The sequence below is a fragment of the Pelodiscus sinensis genome, chromosome 7, assembly GCF_052426305.1.
Source record: "Pelodiscus sinensis isolate ZL-2025 chromosome 7, ASM5242630v1, whole genome shotgun sequence".
Lineage (NCBI taxonomy): Eukaryota > Metazoa > Chordata > Testudines > Trionychidae > Pelodiscus > Pelodiscus sinensis.
The window spans coordinates 11,059,901-11,085,000 of NC_143058.1; the positions used below are offsets into that span (position 1 = coordinate 11,059,901).

At 41.5% G+C, this 25,100-nt stretch overlaps 2 protein-coding genes across 7 annotated transcripts in view; one reads left to right on the top strand and one right to left on the bottom strand.

Annotated features, from left to right (window-relative positions):
• Positions 1 to 9,459, top strand: part of SEC22A (SEC22 homolog A, vesicle trafficking protein) — a 39,682-nt gene extending 30,223 nt beyond the window's left edge. For all 5 annotated transcript variants that reach the window (XM_075933125.2, XM_075933126.2, XM_075933129.2 and 2 more), the window contains one exon: positions 7,044 to 9,459. In XM_075933125.2, coding sequence (XP_075789240.2) covers positions 7,044 to 7,244 — 201 coding nt within the window. In that variant the 3' untranslated portion in view covers positions 7,245 to 9,459. The remainder of the gene's footprint in view (positions 1 to 7,043) is intronic.
• Positions 9,460 to 12,564: 3,105 nt separating this feature from the next.
• The window catches only part of ADCY5 (adenylate cyclase 5), a 330,673-nt gene continuing 318,137 nt past the window's right edge, over positions 12,565 to 25,100 (bottom strand). The window contains exons 17-22 of one of the 2 annotated variants that reach the window (XR_012905123.2): positions 24,774 to 24,906; positions 21,779 to 22,042; positions 21,056 to 21,260; positions 18,965 to 19,089; positions 17,241 to 17,371; positions 16,969 to 17,101 (exon numbers count right to left, since the gene is read on the bottom strand). Coding sequence is in view for 1 of the 2 variants with exons in the window: in XM_025178780.3 (XP_025034565.3) it covers positions 16,973 to 17,101; positions 18,965 to 19,089; positions 21,056 to 21,260; positions 21,779 to 22,042; positions 24,774 to 24,906 (856 nt within the window). In the remaining variant the exon portion in view is untranslated. Of the gene's footprint in view, positions 17,102 to 17,240; positions 17,372 to 18,964; positions 19,090 to 21,055; positions 21,261 to 21,778; positions 22,043 to 24,773; positions 24,907 to 25,100 lie in introns of both variants that reach the window. The other variant, XM_025178780.3, reaches the window with a different exon arrangement.

Consider the following 25,100-nt stretch of genomic DNA (forward strand, 5'->3'; position numbering starts at 1 on the left):
AAAACTAAATGCATATTTCATGTTTGGTCATTTTTGGGATGTTCAGTCTGATAGCTTGCTCCCCCTTTAGATGTTATATAACATTCTGTACTTGTACAGGTTGTGCCTCCCTTAACCGGGACTCCCTGATCTGGCAATATCTGTGGTCTGGAATGGACCACGGATATTCCTGGACCAGAGAGCCCAAGAGGAGGGGGGTCTGGCGATGGGCAGGAGTGCTGTAAGGGGCACCTGCGACTGAGCTAGTAGCCCAGTGTGTGGGAGGGTCGGGGCGAGGAGGGGGAAGCACGGACAGCATGGGAGGGAGTTCTAGTCCCAGCGGAACTCCCTGGCCCCAGCGATCAGGAAGCTCTAGCCTGGCCATGGTCATTGACCTCTGGCCCTGGCCAGGGAGCTCTGATCCCAGTGGCGGCCAGGGAGTTCTGTCCCTGTCCCTGGCCGCGGATCTGTGGCCATGTTCTGGCTCCAGCGGCTGGGGAACTCCAGCCCCAGTGGCAGCCAGGGAGTCCTGGCCCAGGCCATGGAGCCCTAGTACCAGTGGAGCATTAGGTGGATCACCTAGTCTGATGGCAGTATGGCCACAAGGGGAGGGACCTTCCCTGGTCCAGCAAATCCCCTCATTCGGGACCAGTCAGGTCCCGAGGGTGCTGGACCAGCAAGGTCCAACCTGTATATAATTGCTGTCAACTAGAATGACTTGTGTATTTTAAGCAGTACTGAAGTTCATTGTCTTGCAATTTTCCAGATTACAACTTTTGTATTTTCTGATATTTCTAACCCCACTAGGTCCAGTTGCATTGTTGTCTGTTCTCAGTGACTGTATTTCCTCCCAGATTAGCAACCACTCTGAAATTCATAACATATGTCCACCTCTATTGAAGATTATTAGTAAAAATGTTAAATAAGATTACCGCTAATACCCCACAAAAGAACTTCCCAACTTCTTACATTATCATGTATCTTATTTACCCTTTGTTTGCAGTCCTCCAGCTGTTTTCTACTTCATGTCATTATGCTCTTGTACTACTATGTGATGATCCTCACTCAGAAATTTAATCTTACTAGAGTTTTAGGATTTTTTTCTGTACATTGTGATTTCCCCAATCCATACAACTTATCTGTCTTTTCATATATTGCTGTTTATTAATTTACAATAAACTGTTTACAGCCAAGCTGTACAGGCCAGAAATTGGACCTAAGTGGACCAGGAATTTAGTACTAAATGGTAAACTAATCATGAAGTATTTATAATACCCCATTGATGTCTTCCACCACATTTCAGGAATATCCAGTATGTCAAGTCTAATTGTTCCAGAATTTACCTCTGATCTCAATCTGTCCATTGTCTAGTTCAGCTCTAGTTTCTGTCCTTTCTTGTACAGGACACAATTAACCTTTGTATTAGTGACATCTCTAGCGATATCTTTGCACAACTTGAGTGCTCTTCAGCACTTACTGATTTCTTTTTTCTAAACCCCCCTCTTCTTTACCTAATCTTTTCATCGAGGTATAGCAACAGTGGAATCCTGCCCCTACTCCCAGCATTCTTGCTGACCCTCTGCATGATAGAACTGGAAACATTATAGAGAAAGTGAGCCCAAAAACTCTGGATGTTTTCTAAATTTAATTTCCAGAACTTCTCTCCTTTATCCTTCTGTGTCATGATTACCAATATTCAATGAGTTAGTCTTCTTTACTGCCCAAATCAAGTGCCAACATCATGGCCAAAATTGTCTTGGCATGTGTATTATTAGATCTTGCATGAAAGCATATTACACTGCAGTTCAGCAACAGGACTGGCCTAATGTTTTACATTTTTTTCAGTTAATACTTCAGAAACAAATGCTCTATTAATTTACAAGAAAATTGATACAATCAAGTTGTACAGGACAATTGGACCTAAAGGGAACAGAATTTTTAGTTCAACATGTTAAACTAATCACTGTGCTTCCAGAAAGATTATACTTTATGAATTATTGCTTAGCAAAGAATAAATGCAGTGTGTCTCTGAGTCTGTGTCCAACCTCTTGGTTTGAAATGCAGATGATTTACCTTTCCAATTATGTGATCCTAAGTACCAAGAGTTCAAGCAGAATTTGACCATTGAAAAGAAAATTCTTCAGAGCCTTATAATAGATACCAGCAACATATGGATATTGACTGACAAATCAAGATTCAAAATGAATATTATACAGGATGTGTCAAACTTAAAAACAAAATACAGTGTCTGAGTAATTGTTTTTATTAATCTTCATACATACTGGATGTTTTTAGGCAGGTGAAGGAAAAAAACAAGGCTCCTGAACAGCCTCATAATCAGCTGTTTCAGACTTATGAAGGGTTCTTTCCTGGCAATCTTTAGCACACGTTCTTTAAATACCCCACTCCTCAAGCAGGTATGACAAGCATTTCTGTCTGTTCTTTAAATGCAAATCCGGAAGTGTAAAACTCATACATCGCATGGTCAAGAAGCATCCCTGTACTACTTGTAGTTGCTATTTTGGATTTGTTTCATTTTGCCTTATTGTAATTTTTGAGGCACATTTGAGCATTGTGTATGTCTATCTTCAAATATGCATTTCCAAGTAAAAATGTTTATTTTTCATTTTCTTGAACCCAATTTGTTCATTAATTCAAGATTTGGCTCCAATTTCCCATTTCCTGACAGATTGTACAGAAACCTTTATTTTGTTCCTCAATGCTGACACTTCGATGAAACAGAAGCATTGCAATATTCAGAAATAATAGTAACTTAGAGGCTAGGGAATCAATAATACAACTAAGAAAAACATATGTTTCTATGCAAGAACAGAAAATTAAATCTAGTGTCTGAAATGTTCTCTGTCTACTTTTCCTTATTTTGGCTTGCTCCACCATCTTGACTCCTCCTTTGAAGTATCAGTTTTTCCCTAAATACAAGCCATTTCTTAATAGGTATAAAAGCTTTCTCTGAAGCAACATAGGAAAGTCTTCTACATAAAAGCAAAATTGCAATCTAGAGCATTTCTGTTAAAATTTCTGCACCAACAGCAGAGTTTCATGTTAAAATCACATTGCCTTGGCCTTTTGATTGCTGTTATTTTGTAAGAGGCACATTTCTCCCTCCCTCCAAGTAAAGAAAAGGATTGCTGAAAAATTCAGCTTCACACATTCAGTAAGACAACAAAACCTGAGTAAAAGCCTTCAAGTGTATGGAGCCTTGATCAAAAAGCACATTTATGTTGTTAAATACATTTGTCATCCTGTTTTTAAACCCTATGTTTTCATTTATCATTTGAGAGAAGCGCATCTCAATGGCTTACTCTGTTCTTTGAAACTGTCACGCTCAGCTTTTCAGATTTCATCACATGGCAAGGTAAATTCATGAAATGACCTAGATTCTAATAGCTGATTTACTGATTAATCATGTTTACATGTTAATTCCCATTAAATACAACTTTTAGAATCCTCCGCAAAAATAGATTTTAGGTGCTGTACTTGAAGATACTCCATGTTCTGGGGAACTAAAGCTGGGTTATAATAGAACAAAAATATCCCCAAGTAAAACTAGCATCAAGAGAACAGCATCTGTTTCACAGGAAGGATAAACAGCAGAGGTTAGTAAAATGTCCAACAACAACAAAAAAAAATAGCCCAGTAATTGTATTGTTCAGCAGCAATCACACAATTCCTCTGACTTTCCTTGGAAAAACTTAAAAAATGAATACTACCACTATATGTCAGTATCATATAATGCTAATGATATTTAAGGAAGAGAATAGTGCTAAATGGATTGTGTTGGTGAGTCCTGTGGCAATCCCTATGGTAGGGAAAATGGCAAATGGAAATGGAGAAAAGAAATAGAAAAAATAAGTGTCTGGAAGCTGACACTATTTCAGAGATTAGAATGAAGTAGTACGTATGGAAATGTTTCTTTTAAATCAAGAACTAACCTTAATGCAAAATTAGCCAAAATATAGGCATTGTACAAATAGGTTTTTTGCAAAACTTACTCGTGCACATGTTTGCAACCAAATATTTCCTAGTAGAGGAGAACTGAAAATAAACGAGTAGAAATAAAAGTATGCAGTGTAGTTGTAAGCATGTTGGTCTGCAGATATTAGAGACACCAGGTGGATGAGGTAATATCTTTTATTGGCGTAACTTCTATTGGTGTGAGAGAGAAAACCAGAAGAGGGGATTCAGGATGGGGGGTCCATCGAGGATGGGTTGTAGTTTGATTATATCGTATGTGCATGTTCCAGTACTGGGGAATGTCGACAACTATAGGTGTACAGTTGGAGGGGATTTATTTCTATTCTTGAAACAACCTCTCCAAGCTTATTTTCAAAATCAAACTCCTCACACACCAGGGCACATGAACTCACATCAGCACCAGGCCCAGCCACAATAACATTGCAAAATCTGCAGACATCTCTCTACTACAATAATGATTAACACCCCTCATAACACACTTTTCAAAATCTATGGTTTCTTCACATGCCTGTCACAACATGTAGTGGTCCTTACCCAATGACCTAAATGTCCCAGTAACTGTGTGGGTTCTTGAATAAACTCACATGAGAAGATGATAAAAGACAAAAACACCATATCATCTGTGGGTGAACACTTTTCACAAAGCGATCACTCTGTTTCTGACCTATCAATTCTCATCCACTCTACTCTGCGCTGGTTAGGCTCAACTGGAGTATTGTGTTCAGTTCTGGGCACCGCATTTCGAGAAAGATGTGGAGAAATTGGAGAGGGTCTAGAGAAGAGCAACGAGAATGATTAAAGGTCTAGAGAACATGACCTATGAAGGAAGGCTGAAGGAATTAGGTTTGTTTAGTTTAGAAAAGAGAAGATTTAGGGGAGACATGATAGCAGTGTTCAGATATCTAAAAGGGTGTCATAAGGAGGAGGGAGAAAACTTGTTCATCCTGGCCTCTGGGGATAGAACAAGAAGCAATGGGCTTAAACTGCAGCAAGGGAGGTTTAGGTTGGATATTAGGAAAAAGTTCCTAACTGTCAGGGTAGTCAAACACTGGAATAAATTGCCCAGGGAGATTATGGAATCTCCATCTCTGGAGATATTTAAGAGTAGGTTAGATAAATGTCTATCAGGGATGGTCTAGACAGTATTTGGTCCTGCCATGAGGGCAGGGGACTAGACTCGATGACCTCTCGAGGTCCCTTCCAGTCCTAGTATTGTATGATTCTATCCTCAAAGGATACCTGCACAACCTTCAAAAGACAAGCCTGGGAGCTTAAATTCCTAACTTTGCTAGATGCTAAAATCATGGTTTTAATAAAGACATTGGATTTATGGCTTATTATAACAAGCTGTAATGCACTAATCCCCTTTGTGTCATATGATTACAGGGGGATTCACCTTGAATGATTGCTTAGCATATGTGATAACTACTTATACTAAACTATCTGTTCAACCTTTTATTTAACTGTGACACTCAAAATAACTTTTCCAGACCTGAGGATGAGCTCTGTATAGCTCGAAAGCTTGTCTCACCAACAGAAGCTCATCCTATAAAGATATTACCTCACCCACCTTGTCTTTCTAGAAATAAAAGTGCATCTGACAAGTCTTTTATAGTACCACATGAGAAAAATGCAAAAAGTAGTAAGTAGCATAAAGATTTTTTTTTTTTAATAACAATTCTTCCATTGTGAAGAAAAGCCATTGAGATCAGCATCAACCCTAACCATTGATACCATGGCTTGATCAATCTAGAGACATCAGTTAAATTCTTTGGTGGTATGAACTCAATGCATTTTTATAATAGTCTGTGTCTTAAATAGCTTCTTAATTCCCTCACCCTCCAGAGCTGTCCCTGCCTTTGGGAGGAGTTTCTCTAGTGTACCTTTTGCCAGATCCCTTGGCATTTCTGCTTTCGCTTGCTTGCTTTCACTCTTGAAAACTCCCCCATCCTTCTAACATGATTCCCTGCTTTGAAGTGCCTTTGCTTTATTTTAGTACAGCCGCATGCTGTCTTGTGTTCTGTGGTCTTTGATGTGCTGTGGTGTCCTCTGCCCTGCTGCTTTAAATAGTAGCCATGCAGAAGGTTCAAAGGCGCATCAAAGATCAGAAGACATTGGTCAGCATGCACCCGAGGTGAAAACAAAGTAGTTTCTATGGAGAAGGAATGGGGACAGAGGGAGAACAAAAAAAGAGGAGTAGATGTGGGAGCTTAAGTCAGGAAATGAAGCAATGAGTTGTGGAAGTGGCAGAGGAGGAAGGCATTTGTGAAAATGATGTAATTTTAGCAGATATGAGATTTACAGTTGTGCTGGTATATGAGAATTTGGACTCTGAAGAATGTTTTGTGAAGAAGAGAAACTTGAATTGAGTTTATTCCGTTAAGACTCTTCTCCTAGAAGTAGGCTCCTTCTGTTTTCCTCTCCTACTGTGTGGTCTCCTTCTACTCTTTCCCCTTTTCCTACTGACTTACATTGAATCCCCATAGTAATCCTACCACCTTTTTAAGATTAGGGTTTGTACAAAGGGAAGTTGCACATGCTGGGTAAAGTAGAGGATGAGAGCCATTTTCTGCTCCCTGATTTTCCTGCTCCCATCCCATCATTGTTAAGCAACCTGAGATCAGTTCTAACTTGTGCCAGCTGGAAATAGCTGGAGCTTCCCCCACCTCTATGCTAGGTGTGAGACCAAGGGACCATGACACCAGCTTTACACCTATATGGATTTGGGATTCCATCCAGCAAGAGGCTTAATGAAGCTTCTGTTCCTTGTGCATTGCCCGAGGGGCATAGACAAGCCAAAACATTTGTCTCCATTGCCACTTCCATTATCAATATGATGAAGACATCTTTCTTGAAGAGAGAAAAATGGAAGCAAAGTCTAACTTCTGATGTTGAGCACTGTTTACTCCAGAATGACCATTTAAGTTAATGTACCATTTGCATACTCAATTCAGAAACCAACAGACTTCTCCATGGTTCATTTCTGTATCTACTTTATGGTTCAATGTGATTTGTAGCAGAAATGATTTTCAATGCAGTAATCAGACTTTGTGTTTTCTTCCTTGCAGTGTTATTTATTTTTATATTGCACAGGTTGGAGGAATGTCAAATCCTTCCTGACTTTTAGTTTAATCTGTCTGTGTAACATGTATCTGTATGAACTGCGCAACCTCTGGCAGCTCTTTTTCCATGTGACTGTGGGAGCATTTTCAGCATTACAAATACGACTAAGACAACCACAAGGGAAGTCCCCTGATTACAATGTCTGACCCAAGACCTGGGACATCCTAAGGCAGCTTTGATCCACCCAAGTTTCCCACTCAGGAATGAAAAGCTTTTCTCCAAAAGAACGTGTGGTGGGTTTTTTTTGTTTTGTTTATTTGTTGTTGTTTTTTAAGATCAGCACAAGATGACAGTGGACGTTTGTGACTTGAGATCTTATTTATCCTCACTGAAGATTGAAGGCACACAGAGAATACAGGATTAGTGGAGAAAAAAGGATCCGGTCTGTTGAGAGAATTCTCTCTTGAGTACAAATAAGTTTGGAGAACTTGACTGATAGCAAGAAAAAACCTCCTTCAAAAGTATGATATGAAAAAGATACATATATGGCATATTCTTCATATCAAGTGAGCTCTCCAATTCCAAATCAGTTTTGCCTTTGTGAGGCAGTAGTATAGGCTGAATACCAAGATGCTATTGCATATTAGCAGACTATAATTGGAACGAGTGAGTTACTAAATGTGAGAATATTGGATTGCACATTAAATTTAATGGGATGTATGTGTGTTTTCTTAATTAAAGCCTAACCTGGAAACCATCCGTTTATGGGGATTAGTTCGTTGGTCCCAGTGGCCCTCCTTCTAGTGCTGAGTTAGCTATAAATATTTTTCTCTATGTAATTGGCTTTTAATAGTTTGTTAAAAGGGATCGTTATGGACAAGTTCTTCTTTAAGTAAGTAACCTAAAATTATGTCTTTTAGCCTATTAATCTTGCTGTTTTATAGCTAAACACTAGAAGTTTGAAAAAGACATTGACAGTTGGGTAAACATTGATTTGCAGCCCTGTTTGAGCTATTGATTGGCTCTATATATTTTAGTAGATGGGCTAATGGTTGGAACCTAAATTAACATATCATAATCATAAACTTAGTTCAATTAATTTTTAAAAATCTGTTTTGAATCCAGGAATTACTGTTGGTTCTGGTAACTTTACATTTTATTGGAGTCAAACCTCACTAATTTGTATCAGTGGCTGTGACTTATGTATAAACCCCCCAATGTTTGAGTTAATTAGTAGATGAAAAATCAAGGCTATAACATTACATTCATATTTTGTGTTAATTATTTCCAATGCTTTATAGTATATTAGTAAATATATTTTAATATAGTTTTCTGAAGCAGTGAAGTGTTTTAATACGGTATTTAAACTTTTTCCATAAAGCTTTCAGAAAAACTTTAAATATCAGGAAGGTTTCCCTATTGTTTGAGGATGATGCTATTCTGCTTACTTATGAAACGTTACTCATCAAATCTCTGTAGGTGATCCTCACCTAAAATATTTTCTTCAATAATTTGTTGGCAATCAAGCTGATAGCAAAGAAGAAATTCCTAGACTTGGAACAACTACTTTTTTAAGGAAGTGACTTTACTCAAGGGGATTCAGGTGCCTAGGGCCAAGGTAATGTGTAAAGAGTGAAATCAATCCTAAGTGAACAGTTGTGATATGTATTATGTGAAGCAATCTTTTTATTATAATGCCTAATTCTAAGACTGATATAATTAAGGATGAAAATATCTTGGTGCATGTGATATCTAAGATAACTGTTGCAGGGGGCGTGGTTGACCTTTCTCCACCCGCCCCCACATTCATATGCAAATAGAATGGAGATGCATTTGTCTAGTCTTATGTGTTCCCATTATGAAAGCTTTGTTGGCAGTGGGATGAAGGGCTGTGTCCAGACTCAAGGGTTTTTTCCAAAAAAAGTAGCTTTTTTTCGAAAAAACTTCACCTGCGTCTAGACTACAGCCGTGTTCTTTCGAAATTAAATCGAAAGAACGCGGCTTTTCTTTCGACGGCGGTAAACCTAATTTCATGAGGAAGAACGCCTTTTTTCGAAAGTGCTCTTTCAAAAAAAGGCGTTCTTGAATGCAAACAGGACGTTTTCGAAAGAGCATCCATGGGACCTCATCTGATACTCATGGGACCTCATCTGATACTCATTGAACTCAATAGGAGATTTTCCATTGACTACACTAGATATTCGCTCAGGTTCATGAAGACCGATTCTTTACTGGTTACTGTCCAATTCTTATGAGACAGGGCTGATTCTGATGGGTGCTGAATGTATTCAGTGGGAGCTGAAGGCCACTCAACATCCTGCTAGAAGTGAAATTCTGAGGCAGACTGAATCCGGCATATGTACAAAGAATGAAAAGTGATAGAAACGTAGCTGTGTTAGTCTGGTGTAGCTGAAACAGGACTATGTAGCACTTTAAAGACTAACAAGATGGTTTGAACAATCATGAATCTTGAAATGCCTCCCTATCGCTTTTTAAAACACACTCAAGGTTTTCATTGTTTCTCTGTGTGTTTTCTGACCTAAAAGTCCTGATTCCTTTCATAGGAATGTAGTCTGCTTTTAATTTTTTTTTAAATAAAACCTTTAAAAATCTCTTCTACAATTTCTTTTTCTCTCTCCAGACACCAACCTTTTCTCAGCACTGAACAGTAACCAAGCCCACTCTGCTTTGTATTTTTTCCCCCTAATAATCTTAAATGGGTTAACTACCCAAATATGCATTTTAAAATGTAGAATAATACTAAAAGTCTTTAGGAAATACAGGCAGTCCCCGGGTTACGTACAAGATAGGGACTGTAGGTTTGTTCTTAAGTTGAATCTGCATGTAAGTCGGAACTGGCGTCCAGATTCAGCCGCTGCTGAAACTGACCGCCAGTTCTGACTTACATACAGAATCAACTTAAGAACCCCAAGCGTCCCCAAGTCAGCTGCTGCTGAAACTGATCAGCAGCTGATTCCAGGAAGCCCGGGGCAGAGCAACTCTGCCTCGGGCTTCCTGTAGTCAGCGCTGGTCAGTTTCAGCAGCGGCTAAATCAGGACGCCTGGGGCAGAGCAGCTGGGGTGCTGCTGGGTTGCTCCAGTAGCGCCATTCCTCGGCACTACTGGACCAACCCAGCAGCACCCCATCTGCTCTGCCCCAGGCATCCTGATTCAGCCCCTGCTGAAACTGACCAGCAGCGGCTGAATCAGGACCAGAGCAGCTGGGGTGCTGCTGGGTTGGACCAGTAGCGCCCAGAGCGGCGCTGCGGGACCAACCGGCAGCACCCCAGCTGCTCTGCCACAGGCGTCCGGAGAAAAGCCTAGTCTGCTGGGGGGGAGGGGGCGTACTAGCTGCGCCCCCCCCACCCCAGCAGACCAGGAAGACACTGGCGGCGGACCGAGACGCACTGCGGTCCCGCCGCCTGGGTCCTCCGCGGCTTTGCTCCCAGTCTCCCTGGTCTGCTGGAGACCAGCAGACCAGGGAGATGAGGAGCAAAGCCTCTGAGGACGCTGGCAGCGGGACAGCCGCGGGGCGTCTGGGCTGTCCCGCTGCCGGCTTCCCCCGTGGCTTTGCAAAGCCGCGGGGAAGCCGGCAGCGGAGCAGTCCAGGTGCGCCTGGGCTGCCTTGCTGCCCGATCCCCCCGCAGCTTTGCAAAGCTGCGGGGAAGCCGGCAGCGAGGCAGCCCTGGCGCGCCTGGACTGCTCCGCTGCCGGCTTCCCCGCGGCTTTGCAAAGCCGCGGGAGGGGAGGGGGGCTAGGGCAGCCCAGGCGCCCCTGGGCTGCCCGAGCCCCTCCGCGGCTTTGCTCTGCGTCTTCCTGGTCTGCAGACCAGGGAGACGCAGAGAAAGCCCCAGAGTACACGGGCGGCAGGACCGCGAGGTCCCGCAGTCTGTGTACTTTGGGGCAGCCCCGTTCGTAACTGCGGATACGACATAAGTCGGATCCGCGTAAGTCGGGGATTGCCTGTACTGGGGTTTTTTTTGGGCAGTTTAAGTAGATAATGTATCAGGTTTAATCCAATCATCCTTTTGTCTCAGTTGGACTCATTTTCTCCCTGTCAGATGACTGACTGGAGTTAGAACAATATTGTTTTAAAGGCTATCAATTTCTTAAAGGTAAGGTTATTCAACATCCATTGCTGTGTCTTTAATAATTAGTTTCTTTAGCAAAGGTGCAATGACTTCTGTTTAGGCTTCTCCCCTCCTCTCCCTCACCACTACATGAATTGCTTTTTTTAAATGCCCTCCATTGTAAATGTTAATGCATTTCTACTTACTATATAAACACTAAACATGTGCTCTTTTGGCTCGACAAGATTGTAACCTCAGAAAAGCAGCGTTTGACACATTTATCAGCCAGCCATTGTAAAAATGGATGTTTGTGAATGCTTGTAGTGTCAACGGTTTTCCATAATTGGACATGTTGCAGAGGGGAGGCTTTTTGTTTTTAGTGGTAGTGGAAGAAAACCTCAATAGTACTCTAATCCTGTAATTGGATTCATAATGGCACAGGAGTCTGTCTCTAGAATCCCCAGTAATTTCAGCAAGGAGCTGATTGGGTGGGTTAATCTGCAGAACTGACGCAAGAATCTTTGAACAGGCATTTCTAAGTTATTTTACAGGGTTTTTACATAAGAAATCATAGTCATCTCTGATGCAGCTCAATTGACCCCACAGGTAAGTGTGTGAGAGAGTGAATCAGATGATGACGGGATATAATTGCTAATGATGGGATAAAATTAAGACAAGGAAAATTAGATTGTCAGGAAGTTTTTCATGAGCTTCAGTGAGCTGGATTAGGCTGTAGAATAACCTTTACAGAGAAAAGTTGGGCACTCTGATGGCATACAAACATTAGGGTAGATTAAAAAAAGACTGGTGCATAAGGGAACAGTCATGCATAGTCAGGGAGATTAGCTTGGAATTTGAGGTCTAATTCACAGATGAGCAAAGCTAGAAAAAGTCCTTTTAATGTTTCCATATCATTTTAAAGATGATGTGGTAGCTTAGTGGGGAATGCAATCCTCAGACCAGAGTTTTAAGTTCACTTTACCAAAAAAACCTCACTCTTGTCTAATAAGTTGGCTAGGAAAAGGGATATGTGGTCTTGGGGTTTCTTTCATCTGCTTTTGGTCATTATAGGTTAGAGAAAGTATAGCATCAGGTTAATATTGGATACAGCATGCCCTCGCCTTCAGATACATTCTATCATGCGTTTTGAATGTAGTCCCCTGCACCTTTTCCATCTCTGATCTTTATGATGCTGTGTTTGGTTTTGGTTGTTTAAAAAAATGTGGCATTAACATAGTGGCTTGCCTGAAGCGTAACATTGTTTCCAGCAGATGGCAATATTTGTATATCGCTGAGATTTTAAAAAGGGAAATTCAGATTCTAGGGAGATATAGTGGCTGTGGGTTTCTAGTCAACATATTTCACCCCCCCCCCCCAAAGTACAAGATTCCAGATATCTTTACTTGGGCAAGGAAATGAAAGTGGTTCATAATAGGGTTTATTGCTTTTTTTAAAAAAAAAATTGTCCTTGTTTTCTCTGAATAAAGAGTAAACTCAGTTAAAAAAAAAAGTCACTGTCAGTAAGTCAGGTGCTTAATCATTCTCAATTGATGCTCCTTTTTCTGTAATAGCAGGGCCTGACCACTTAGGCTACAGCTACACTGCAGGCTTCTTGTGCAAGTGTGTGTCCACACTGCTATGTGCTTTTGCGCAAGAGCGTCCATGGCAGTGTGGATGCTCTCTTGTGCAAGAAAGCTCTGATTGACATTTTAGCCATAGGGCTTTCTTGTGCAAGAAACCGCCTGTTGCCCGTCCACACTGCCTTCTTGTGGAAGAGCTTTTGCTCAAGAGGGCTTATTCCTCATGGGGAGAGGAATAACTTTTGCGCAAGAAGCCCTGTTTTCCTACGCTTTACTGTAAATTTACTTGCGCAAGAATGCATGTGCAGTGTAGATGCTCTGCAAGTTTTTGTGCAAGAACTGTTCTTGCACAAAGCCTGCAGTGTAGACATAGGTATAATTTTTCAAACACTACAGGCTATGTCATCTTATTGAATATTTAAAGCACATATTATGAAGTTCAGAGTTGCTATGCCCTAAGTCCTTAAGGGCCCTGATATCAAGTTGAAGCAACCAGGTTCTGCCATACACTGCACAGGGAAAGAGAGGGCATGGCTATACTAGAGACTTTGCAGCTGCATCACTGTAAACTTTGTGGCCACACAAGCTGACAGCAGAGCTCTTTCCTGACCATTTAAATTATTCTAGCCCTTGCAAGGAGAGCAGTAGTTATGGTGGTGGGAAACACTGTCTTGCTGACATAATGCTGTCCACACCAGTGCTTATGTCACCTGGGGGTGAGAGTTCCACCAATGTAAGTGGTGGTATAAACATAGCCTCAGGTTAAAGGCCTTGCTCCAATCAATATTTAATTATTCAAAGTGAAAAAGCTTATTAGCTATGGGGCAGCATATGCATTTACGTTGCTGTGCCACTGCCTACTAGCAGAGAAACAGAGCTCTGCAGAAGTTTTGTGGATGACAGTTAAGTGGTTAAATCTCTTAGGTGCTATTTTCAAGTGAACTAGTTTGTATTACACCACTAACTCCCCAGGACAACTGAAAGGCAATGTGGTATTCACGTCAATATTGCTCTTGGTTCTAGGAGGGGTTACTTGAATCCCTCTGGAGAAGTGCCTCATCCTTGTAATGCAGGGGGTGGGCAATAATTTTTGGCTGGGGGCCACTTCAGAAATTTGAGGTGGCCCCAGGCTGCCCCCAAAATGAAGAGGCTGGGACACTTCCTGCTTCCCCCACCCACAGATAAACACCAGCTATTCTGAACAGCTGGCGGTTCCTTTTAGGTACCTGTGCCCCTGGCTTTGGGAGGAGACTTCATGTACTCCTTGCGGACCCCAGGTCCATCAGGCCTGGGGACCATGTGAAATCTCTCGCTCCCTGCCCTGCACTTAGTCAATTGCCAGCTTGTTCTGAACAGCTGGCAATTGACTCTAAGTGCAGAGCCCCTAGCAAGGCAGGAGATGACTTTGCGTACTACACCCCAGCCCTGATTGGCCTGGGGGAGGGAGCAAGGGCCTCTGTGGGCTGGATCTGGTCCATGGAGGCCCTTTTGTCCACCCCTGTTCTAATCCCTAGGTTGTCAACGGTGTGGTACATTTAATAAACTTTGAAAATAATAGCAAATTAATCACGTGCAGCAAAAATGTACCATTGTAGGTAGAGTAGCTATTTCAAGGTAGATGAGTTACTAGCATCTATTTAAATATGCCAGATGTAACCAGGCTTTCTGTTATTGGTTCTAATGTACCTTAGATAGCTCCACAGTAAACAAAGAATAAACACAGAGTGGGATGTTCATAGTACACATAAGAATTAAGTGGATCTGTGCTCACATAGTCTCACAGTATGTAGCCTAGATTGTGCAACTGGCCAAATATATTCAAATACAGTTCTAAGTTTTCTATACCTCAGTTACATTTAAATACAGAACTCCCAAAATGTGTGCATAATTATCATTTGATGCACAAATGTATTTTCACAAACCAGTTATCTTAAATAAAAGGTAGAGCAAAGACATGTTACCAGTGAAACAGTGTTTAATATAGTTAAATTACTTAAATAGATTTCAATTTCCATGGGAAATCATAATTGTATCAATTTTTGTAAGAGCTAAAATAAAGAGTGTATACCCCTTGAAATGATCATGACACACTGTCAACAATCACAGTCAGAGATACTGGGGATTCAGAATATAATTGACAACACAGCTGTGCAAGGTGGAGCAGAAGACTGATCAACAGTTAAGAATACAGAGTTTTAGTAAAGTAGAAAACAAACCTAAAAATGAATGTATATCATGAAAGTAATGAAACTCAGTGGTAGAAAGGGACAGAGGGTGGAAGGAAAGGGCGTTGTGCCATGTAATGAAAATCAGAAAATGCAAAGCAGCAAAAGTATAGTACAAGGGCAGACTTGGCAGTTTTACAGAAGTCAATATACTATACTTTTCAAGGATGTGTCCTGTTAAAGAGGAAAAGGAAAGGTCATAGAGGTGCCATTTAAGCTGAAGTTTAAATGGCTGGATGCTTAGCAAATTAATTAGGATAGGCCAATGGATTTTAACTTACTCTTCTTGTAAAAAATGAAGTGAAACACCTATTTTATAAATACCACTATAGTGCAATCATTAAATTGTTAATACAGTAATTTTTGCCCTGAGAAGAGTTGAAAAGAACTTTACTGAATGTCAAAACAGTGGAGTCATTTTAGTGATAGCCAAATCCAGTATCAAAACTCTCCCCTCATAGAATATAAAAAATAGGGTTTTAAAATGCTTTTCAAAAAATAAAATAGCAAGGGTTTATTCTTTACAAGTTAAAAAGGTACATAAACCATAACAATGAATTATTCATTTACCCCCCCATGATATATCTGTCATGCTATTTACCACATACAAATTGTCCATTTGTCTTTTTTAAAAGATAAAATCACCTAACTCTTAAAATAGCTATGAATCATTAATTCAATTAAATGTCAGTCAATCTGGCAACGTAGTACATAGTTCTTTTGTAAAGGCAAGTGGCACTTAGAGCATCTTGGACACTTTTTTGGTGACAATTTTAAAGAAAATGATCTTCGTTTTGTTCCGGTGTAACAGTTTTTGCTACTTTCAGATGAAGATTTGATTAGTGCTCTCCCTCCCCTGTTATGCTCGATTGATATTCCCAATAGTTCAATTATTTATCTCATATTCTACTTCCACGCATGGCACTATCACCTCCAGCTGCATCTTGAATTCTGAAATGCACAGTTGTTTGTAATGATTATTGTACTTGATTTTTTTCTCTGAGTATTTTCTGAATTTTTACTTTCTGAATTTTTACTTAAAAATGCATTTGACTCAGCCCGCAATCTCATCAGCTGTTGATTGTTTACTCTTAACCTGAAAACTGCCAAGTCTGTATTCAGAGAATAATGCACGGAATGTTACATAGTTCTGCAAGTTATATATACACAACTCACCACACGCTGGTGTGGACAGACTTTTTTTCTAATATATATATATAATTTACAAAATATAGATTTTGGTATATCTGTTAGATTTCCATGTTTTCAATATTACAAAATAAAAAATACAAAAACAAGAAATTTGAGGAATGATTCCTCTTAAAGTGTCTCTTGTTTTCATCTTGTCTTTCACATGTAAACTGATATATATACATATACACCAAAGAAGCGCAGAGAAGATTTATTAAATAAATATGTTTGCAGAGCCATGTTTCCTCAGCTTGATCTTAGGTGTACCAGTTCTATTCAGAAGAGTAGTCTGTTAGGCATGTAAGAAAAAGGGGACAGTTTTCTATAGCAAGGTGTCTTTTTTCAACCTAAAAACATTACTGAGGCTGTTCTGAAAGGCCTTTTGTGTAGAAGAGTGGGTGTCATTTTTAATTTTGAAAGCCTACTCAAAACAGCTAGTTAAAGAATAGTCGTACACTTGAAAGAGCTGACCATATGGAACGGAAACATTATAGAAGTGCAAATCCTTTCCAAAATAACGCTTTGTAGTGAACCATACATTCCTTCAACCAAGTAAAATTCTGTGTAACTTCAATAAATAAATATCTTAAATCCTGTGCAGCAGCCTCATTTTAAAAGCTCATTCATTTCTTTTAGCTTAAAATTCCATGGAGGTGCATCTTTGGTCGATATAGCACTCAACTGGGAATTAATCCACAGGGGTTTCTTTCTTCTGCACTGCATGGTATTTGGCTAAAGTGTGTTTGTCTGTACCATGCTCTAAACTTGTTGCATGAAAAAATGCAACTGCACTGTATTTTTGGGTCCACAGCTAAAGAGCAATTCCTCGCCATGCAAATGCCATTTTTAGAGTTGTGTCACAGTTGCTGCTAACTGATTGGTGGCCCTTCATTTAGGAAGTAGGTGGTCATTTCTCCTTTACCCTTTACCTTAACAACCCCTCGATATTCCAGCTGATAACTGTTGGCTGCTAAAACCTGATACATGTCTGTGGTCACCTGCAGAGAAAGAACAGATTAGAAGTGATAGCAAAACTGAGAAAGGCGCTCACCCCCATCTCTACACCATCTTTCTTCAGCCATGTAATTCACACATGCAATTAATTTTGGGTGTAATGTTTTGTAAAAGTTTGCTTACTTGTATCAACCAGTTTATAGGAAGGTAGCCAGCACAAGTCACATAACTGATAAAAGCTGCAAACAATTGAGTTTCAAGGTCATATTGGGCACATCCAGCTGCACGCCAGCTGAAGGTCACAATTCTAGAGGCTGAGAAGGAAACCTTACTAGTAATCCTTTCATTTATTCTGCTGAAATTGATTTGCTAGAAAGGAAGGCTATAAGGGCTCACTATGAAAAAAATGAGAGCTTGTCTCTAGAACCCAGGTGACATGCAAGGTCATGATACCAGAGGGAAGGAAATATCCCATTTCATGTCTCCAGTATCTGCTTAGATGAAAGGAGTGCTGGGCTAGTGCCCCCCCCCCCAAAAAAAAGGTAAGACATAGCTCAGACTGATTCTGTCATGGGTATTTTTAGTAGAAGTGACAGATGGCTTGCAGGCAGTAAACACAAATGTACAGAAGCCCACAACCTGACCCTAAAAATATTTGAGGGGGACAGGGAGAGGATGACAGCACACAGCTTCCATGGCCAGTGCTGACTGCTGCTGTTCTGCTGACCTGACCCCAAACACTGATCTGCCAGTCCTGTGGCTGCCCAGCTATTCTTGCAGACCATCCTGGTTGCTGCTCCAGTGGCCCTGTGGTTGTTCCTCTAGCCAGCTGTTCTGGCAGCCCTGGAGCTGACTGCCAGCTACTCGTTCCAGTAGCTGTTGCTCCTGCCCTTCCCCAGAAATAGTCACAGAGGTCCCAGAAAGCCATGGCATCTCTGACCTCTGTGACAAATTTGTATCCCTAGTCATAGAACCTCAGTGGAATGCTTGGCAGTGTATAATGCATCCCTGTGAAAATAGGGTGCTGCTAGGGAAGTGGATTGGAAATTCATTTAAATTGTGGCCACCGTGAAGTAAAGTAAACCCTTTAACAGATTAAATATTTAACACATGCGACCCATGTCATTTCTCAAGAAGCTGCAAGCAAATAAGAAACACACTAGGTGATTAAATTGGGGGAAAGACAAGGTTTGTTCAGGCACTATCTAGTTTCATACTGTGACAGCTGGCAACTCTTGAAGGGAGATGCCATTTAATGACAACATTTTCAAGGGCCCAGGTGCCACATTTACAAAGATATTCAGGTGCCTAAAGAAGCAGTTTAGGCAACTAACTCCCCTTGTAATCTAGTCCTCGGTTCTGCCTAGTGGGAGTTAGACCTCTGGTCTGCTTAGGCTCTTTTAAAAATCCCATTAGGCACCTAAGTACCTCTGAAAATCAAGTCCCAAATCCTTTATGTTTGAGGGCTATCAGCTGACCTTTGTATACACAAAAGCTGATCCAATCATCTTTTTGCAATGTCCCACTGATTTTTCCATTGCCTGATATTAACGCAACGAGTGCAATTACATTTCAGGATCTATCAGTGTGTTACAAAGTCTGATAATTTCGTAGACATGTTTTTTTTCTTGAGTAGTATGTTAGAGGTAGCTCATTAAAATATTGAAACCTTGAAAAAAACAGAGCTGGCAAAGTCCTATTAAGATCTGAACTACTGCAGTCGGTTCACTACAGAATTGTTCCTTAGGACATTTTTCTCATGCTTTGTTGTCTGGGTTGAAATGTTTCCATTTCTACCTTCATAGGGCTGGAGAATCACTAGTCTATCCTGGGTTTGGGTTAGATTGAAAATCCCATAAAAGATGATTGATAGGTAAAATATGTGTTTTCTGTACATTAAAACTCACCTGAATTCTATCAGGAACACCTGTACTGTCCATTCGACTGGCTACATTGACTGTGTTTCCCCAGATGTCATACTGAGGTTTGCGTGCTCCTATTACCCCGGCTACCACAGGACCAATATTTAACCCTAGAAACAGAAAAGAAACCCCAGCGCTTCAGGAGTCATGTGAGCAGGTTGTTCATCAGGCACATGTGTGAATGACTATCCCAGGGCTAGGCATTTCCCTTTCTAAATACAGGAATTTTCTATAAAACCTTACAGACGCGCAATATGTTTTTTAAAGCTGAGGGCAGATTGAGAGAAGTGTATTCCACTGGGATAATGCAGAGTTGTGATGGCTTCCCTAGTCTCAAAATCACTTTAGGGCAGGGCTACTCAACTTTGGAAGCCCCAGGGGCCACAATTATATAGCATACGCCGTGGGCCGCAACTTAAGTGTGATTGCATATAAATGCAAATATATATGCAAATATATGCAAATAGCTTTCACACTGACAGGCACAAATACAAAGATTCAGCTTTAAGCTGTGGTGCTGGACCCAAACATGGCCAGTGGGAGACAGTCAGTACCTCTCAGGCTCTGCCCACAAGCCTAAGCAGCCAGCACTTCAAACAATGCCCTGGTACTCCCTGGGGGCTAGAAATGCCGTGTGTTCCAGCCAGCCCATCCACTTGCATCTTTCAGTGCTCACCCTGCCTGGGAGACACCTCACCGTTGTGGAGCATGTTCCCAATGTAGGCCATGTTCAAAGGATCCCACCCACGGACTGCGTGTTGAGTCCCACGTAAACCCAAACTGCATAGCAGGCCGCAAACAAACAGGCCACGGGCTGCGCGTTGAGTAGCCCTGCTTTAGGGCATTATCAGTCTCTTCCCTTTCATGTCCTTCCCCTATTTTTAAAGGAAATTTAGTATCCAAGTCAGGTCACAGAATCATAGAATATTAAAACTGGAAAAGACCTCAAGAGGTCATCAAGTCCAGTCCCCTGCTTTCACTGTAGGGCAGGCATCATGCTAGATGTTTATCTAGCCTGTTCTTAAATATCTCCAGAGATGGAGATTCCACAACCTCCCTAGGCAATTTGTTCCAGTGCTTAACTACCCTAACAGGAAGTTTTTCCTAATGTCCAACCTAACCTCCTTTGCTGCAGTTTAAGCCCATTGCTTCTTGTCCTATCATCAGAGGACAAGGAGAACAATTTTTCTCCCTCCTCCTTGTAACACCCTTTTAGGTACTTGAAAACTGCTATGATGTCTTCTCTCACTCTTCTCTAAACTAAACAAGCCCAGTTCCTTCAGTCTTCCCTCACAGATCATGTTCTCTAGACCTTTAATCATTTTTGTTGTTCTCTGGATCCTCTCCAGTTTCGGCACATCTTTCTTGAAATGTGGTGCCCAGAATTGGACACAATACTCGAATTGAGGCCTAATCAATGCAGAGTAGAGCAGAATAATTGCTTCTTATGTCTTGCTAACAACACTAACAACACTCCTGTTAATGCATCCCAAAATCAGTTTTGCTTTTTTTGCAACAGTGTCACACTTTTGACTCATATTCAGCTAGTAGTCCACTATGACCCATAAATCCCTTCCTGCAGTACTCCTTCCTGGACAGTTGCTTCCCATTTTTTATATGTGAAACTGATTGTTCCTTCCTAAGCAGAGTACTTTGCATTTGTCCTTATTGAACTTCATTGTGTTTACCTCAGACCATTTCTCCAGTTTGTCCAGATCATTTTGAATTATCCTCCAAAGCACCAGCAATAATGAAAGATTCCCAGTACTGACCGCCTGCCTGAATCTTTACACAAGAGCCCCAGTGGCTGCTTTGGCCTTGCTGCTGCCAATGTCCCTTGTCTACTTGTGCCAATTTTACAGTGGTTTTTGTAATGTGGACACCTGTCCTCTAAGAACTTGTATCAGTTTGTACAGACCCAAGTTTTCCCATCACCATGGACTGGGTTCCTTGGAATCAGCTAACTCTGAGCTTCTAAATATAAACTAAGCTGCATGTTTAACTCTAGATGAAGAAGCCAAGCTGGAATGAACATCAGTAAAAATTAAATCACTAAACTCAACCCAGATACTTTACCTATTTTCATCTGGAAGTTGTTGAATGAATGCTCATTAATGTACTTCATTTGATCCATTAGCCGCATGGCAAAGTCAGCTAGAGCTTTGATGTGTGTTTTCCCAACCTTATCATAAGTGGTATCATTGAGGCCTGAAGCAGCCATGTATGTACTGCCAATGGTTTTGATCTTCTCCAGCTGACGGAATTGGTCCTCACTTATTATCTATTTGCACAAAAAGAGAACAAGGTTATTACCTAAAATTTGATGCAAACTAATACATGTTAAAATATAGAGGCGAACACGTTTTTTAGGTCATGAGCTTTCATGGGTAAAACCCACTTTATCAGATGAGTTGGAGAGGAAATTATGGATTCTGGGGTATATATAGCCGTTTATCTCAGCTTTACAGCAACAGTGTGGCATCATGATACAATCACTATGCAAAACTGCAACAAGTATTTCCACAGCTCAGAGAAGATATAGCCAGAATCCATGGATCTCTGTCCAGGTAACATTAGGCCCTACACAAAGGAAAGGAAATTACTTTGTTGGGGGAAGGAAAAGAAAAGAAAATGACCTTAAACTGAACCAGGCTAAAGTCTCAGAATGTGTGTAATGAGGACTGGACTGGCCCTGTTGCTGGATGACTTCCTTCTCACGAGGGAAGGGTTAAACAGATACTGTTTGCTCTGTCAGTAGAACTCTAGCAATATTAAAGGTTTAGGTTTCCTCTCACTCACTTCATCGAAGTCTGCAATAATTTCATTGAGGAGCCTCAGACATTCCACCCCTTCGTTGTTTGCCTCTAACTCCACGTAGAACTCCGAGAAGTTGCTGATGGAAGCAAACATGACAGCCACACACTCACAGGACTGGTAATACAGCTCATCATTTCGCCGCTCCTGTGCCAGGAAATGGGCTGCCACGTCCTTTGGCAAGATGTTGTGGAGGAGACGTCTATTGTAGGCCTGTAGCTCCTCCATTTCCTCTTTCTCTTCAGTGGCCTAGTTGAGAAGAGAGTGAGAGAGAGAGAGAGAGAGAGAGAATGTCATGCTGTCCAATCTAGTTACTTCTTGGGAGGAAAGACAATACCAGAACCAGAGAGCAGAATTTCAGAGGGGTCACCATGTTAGTCTGTTCCAGCAAAAAACATCAAGAAGTCTGGTGGCACTTTAAAGACTAACAAATTCATTAGGGCATAAGCTAATGACCTAATAAAACTGTTAGTCTTTAAAGTGCCACCGAGCTCCTTGTTTTTGAGAGAGCAGATGCATTTTCTCTTCCCTTTTTCAGCGGAAGAGCAAATGCACTCTTTCGGAAGCCTCTGTATTCCTCCTTCTATGAGGAATAAGGGAGCTTCTGAAAGAGGGTTTTTTTCCCCCGACATTTGCCCCAGTCTAGACGGGCCAAATGTTGGAAAAGCTTCATCCGACAAAATCATAGGGCTGGAATAGACCTCAGGTTGCCATAGAGTCCAACTTCCTGCTAAAAGCAGGACCAACCCCAACTAAGTCATCTCAGCCAGGGTTCTGTCAAGCCAGGACTTAAAAACCCCTAGGTATAGAGTTTCCAGCACTTCCCTAGGTAACCCATTCCAGTGCTTCACCACCCTCCTCATGAAATAGTTTTTCCTAATATCCATCCTAGACCTCTCCCACTACAACCTGACACCATTGCTCCCTCATTCTGTCATTTGTCACCAGTGAGAACAGCCTCTCTCCATCCTCTTTGGAACCCCCTTTCAGGTAGTTGAAGGCTGCTATCAAATCCCCTCTCTCTCTTCTCTAGACCAAATAAGCCCAAATCCCTCAGCCTCTCTTGATAAGTAATGTGCTCCAGCCCCCTAACCATTTTTGTTGCCTCCGCTGGATGCTCTCCAATGCATCCACATCTTTTCTGTAACGGGGGCCCCAGAATTGGATGCAATACTCCAGATGTGGCCTCTCCAGTGCTAAATAAAGGAGACTAATAATTTCTCTAGATCTGGCAATGCTCCTACTAATGCACCCCAATATGCCGTTAGTCTGCTTGGCTAAAAGGGCACATAGGTGACCTTCAGCTCTGTCTGCAAAGTCTTATCTGCTCTCCCAGGTTTTTGCAGAAGGGAAGAAGTATGTTGGGGTGGTGGGGGTGGAAAAGTTTTGGGGTTAAGACAGGGTGTTAAGTTTCAGGACACTGGTCCAATGTGCATGGATTTTAAGGAATGTGGAGATAGAACTGAAGCTATTGGATGGATGTACTTTCTTAGGACAAGCTGGATACAATAATGTAAGAGTCTGAGCCTGCCCTATGACTTAGACTTCATGGATAATCTTTCTGAGCTCTCTTTTATAGAGCTAATTAACAACAGCTTTGCAGTCTGTGAACTCCACTGGAGATGCTCCTGTGAGAACGTCATCAGACCTGTATGTGTTGTGCCTCTTCCACCATTACAGCCAGTAATCACTGTCTTCTCGCCTCACCCCCTTTTTCTGAAAATTTGAAAATGCCTGAAAACTGAAAAAAGAAAACGAAGGGAGAAAATCTGTAGCTGTAGCCAATGTGAATCTGATTTGTTCAAGGCCCCTTTTGGAATGTGACCTTTCCAAGTCTAACACGAAACACAGGAACATGGAACAGGCAAGGGCCAATCCAGTCTGTCCACCTTGACGGAATACATTTTCATCTATCTGGAGAAACAAAGTGATTGAAGGACCAAGCTCCTGATGGGAATTCTGAACACCAAACTTGGCTCTGTTCTGAATCCTGGAGCAGCCATGGGCCATCTCTCTGTTTTCTCATTTGTAAACCATATTTATCTCAGTCCCCAGGGGGCACTACACAGTTCACACCTGTTCAGAGGTTTGAAGATACATGCAGCACTATGTAAATATCCTAGTCTGTTAGTGTGGTATCTTGCCGTGTGAATATCAATCCATTTAGTACTGGGGTGGGAGGCTATAAACAGTCAGTGTCTGACTGAAAGAGGGGAAAAAACTATGAAGCATGTAGCCAGCTCAAATGCTTTATGTCAGAGCAAACTTGAAAACTCCCCTGTGAATCCTTCAAGCATCCATCTTGCAGCCTGAAAGATGAGATGGGTTTACTTTGATTATTATCCTGGCTGGCTCAATTATGTTTGCAGGGATTGTAAAATTGTCATGCTGCCTTACAAAATTAAGGCACAAAAAATTCATAGGCTCTAACTATGTTAATGTACACAAACTCTGACAGCCATACTTCTGAAAGCCGCAAACTAAAGCCTGCTCATCTTGGTTTCTGCTGATATTCCAGAGGTGGTTTCTATGCTTGTTTACATAGAGATCAAATGCTAGAGGAAGCGAAGGCACATGGTAACTTTTGAAAGCTGTGCAAACTGTGCTGCCTGTCTCTGATTTCAGCAGCATCGTTAAAGAAAACAGAAATGGTCTCCTGCTATGTGACCTTTGGCAAGTGGCTTAACAACTTGCCTATGCCTCAGTGTAGTCAGCAGTAAAACGGAGATAACGCGTACCCCCCCCCCCCCCAAAGGAAGTATTGTAGCATCCCTGCAGATAAACTTTGTCGAGAGCTTTAAGACCCTTCAATGAAAGTTGCTACAGAAGCAAAGAGCATTATTGGTCCATATGACTGACAGTGGTGTCCAGCTCCAATTCGTGTGCATTCAATCACATTATCCATCACTGCAGGGTAATTGTTTTGCACTAGGAAACACCACTCCAGCGCATTATGCAAACACATACAACACACACCCACCTGCAGTTTCCAAAGGAAGTCAAGCCTTGCTGTGGATTCCACCTGCTGGGCATGCAGATACAATGCCAGGACAAAAAGAGTTATGACGATAGGGGTCACAATCTTCAGTGCCACTCTTGACACTTTCTGTGAGCTAGGGTCAAGGAGAGGACAGAAGCCTGTGAATATTCTTGGCCCTCTGCTCCTGACCAGGAAGAACAGCTGTAGCTGGAAGCTCCCTCTCTCACTTGCAGGCACACTGGGCAACCTAACATTTGTTTTGCAAAAGCAGTGGAAGGAATTTTCCTGCACTGCCACTTGAACAATACTTGCGCTCACTTGCAACCT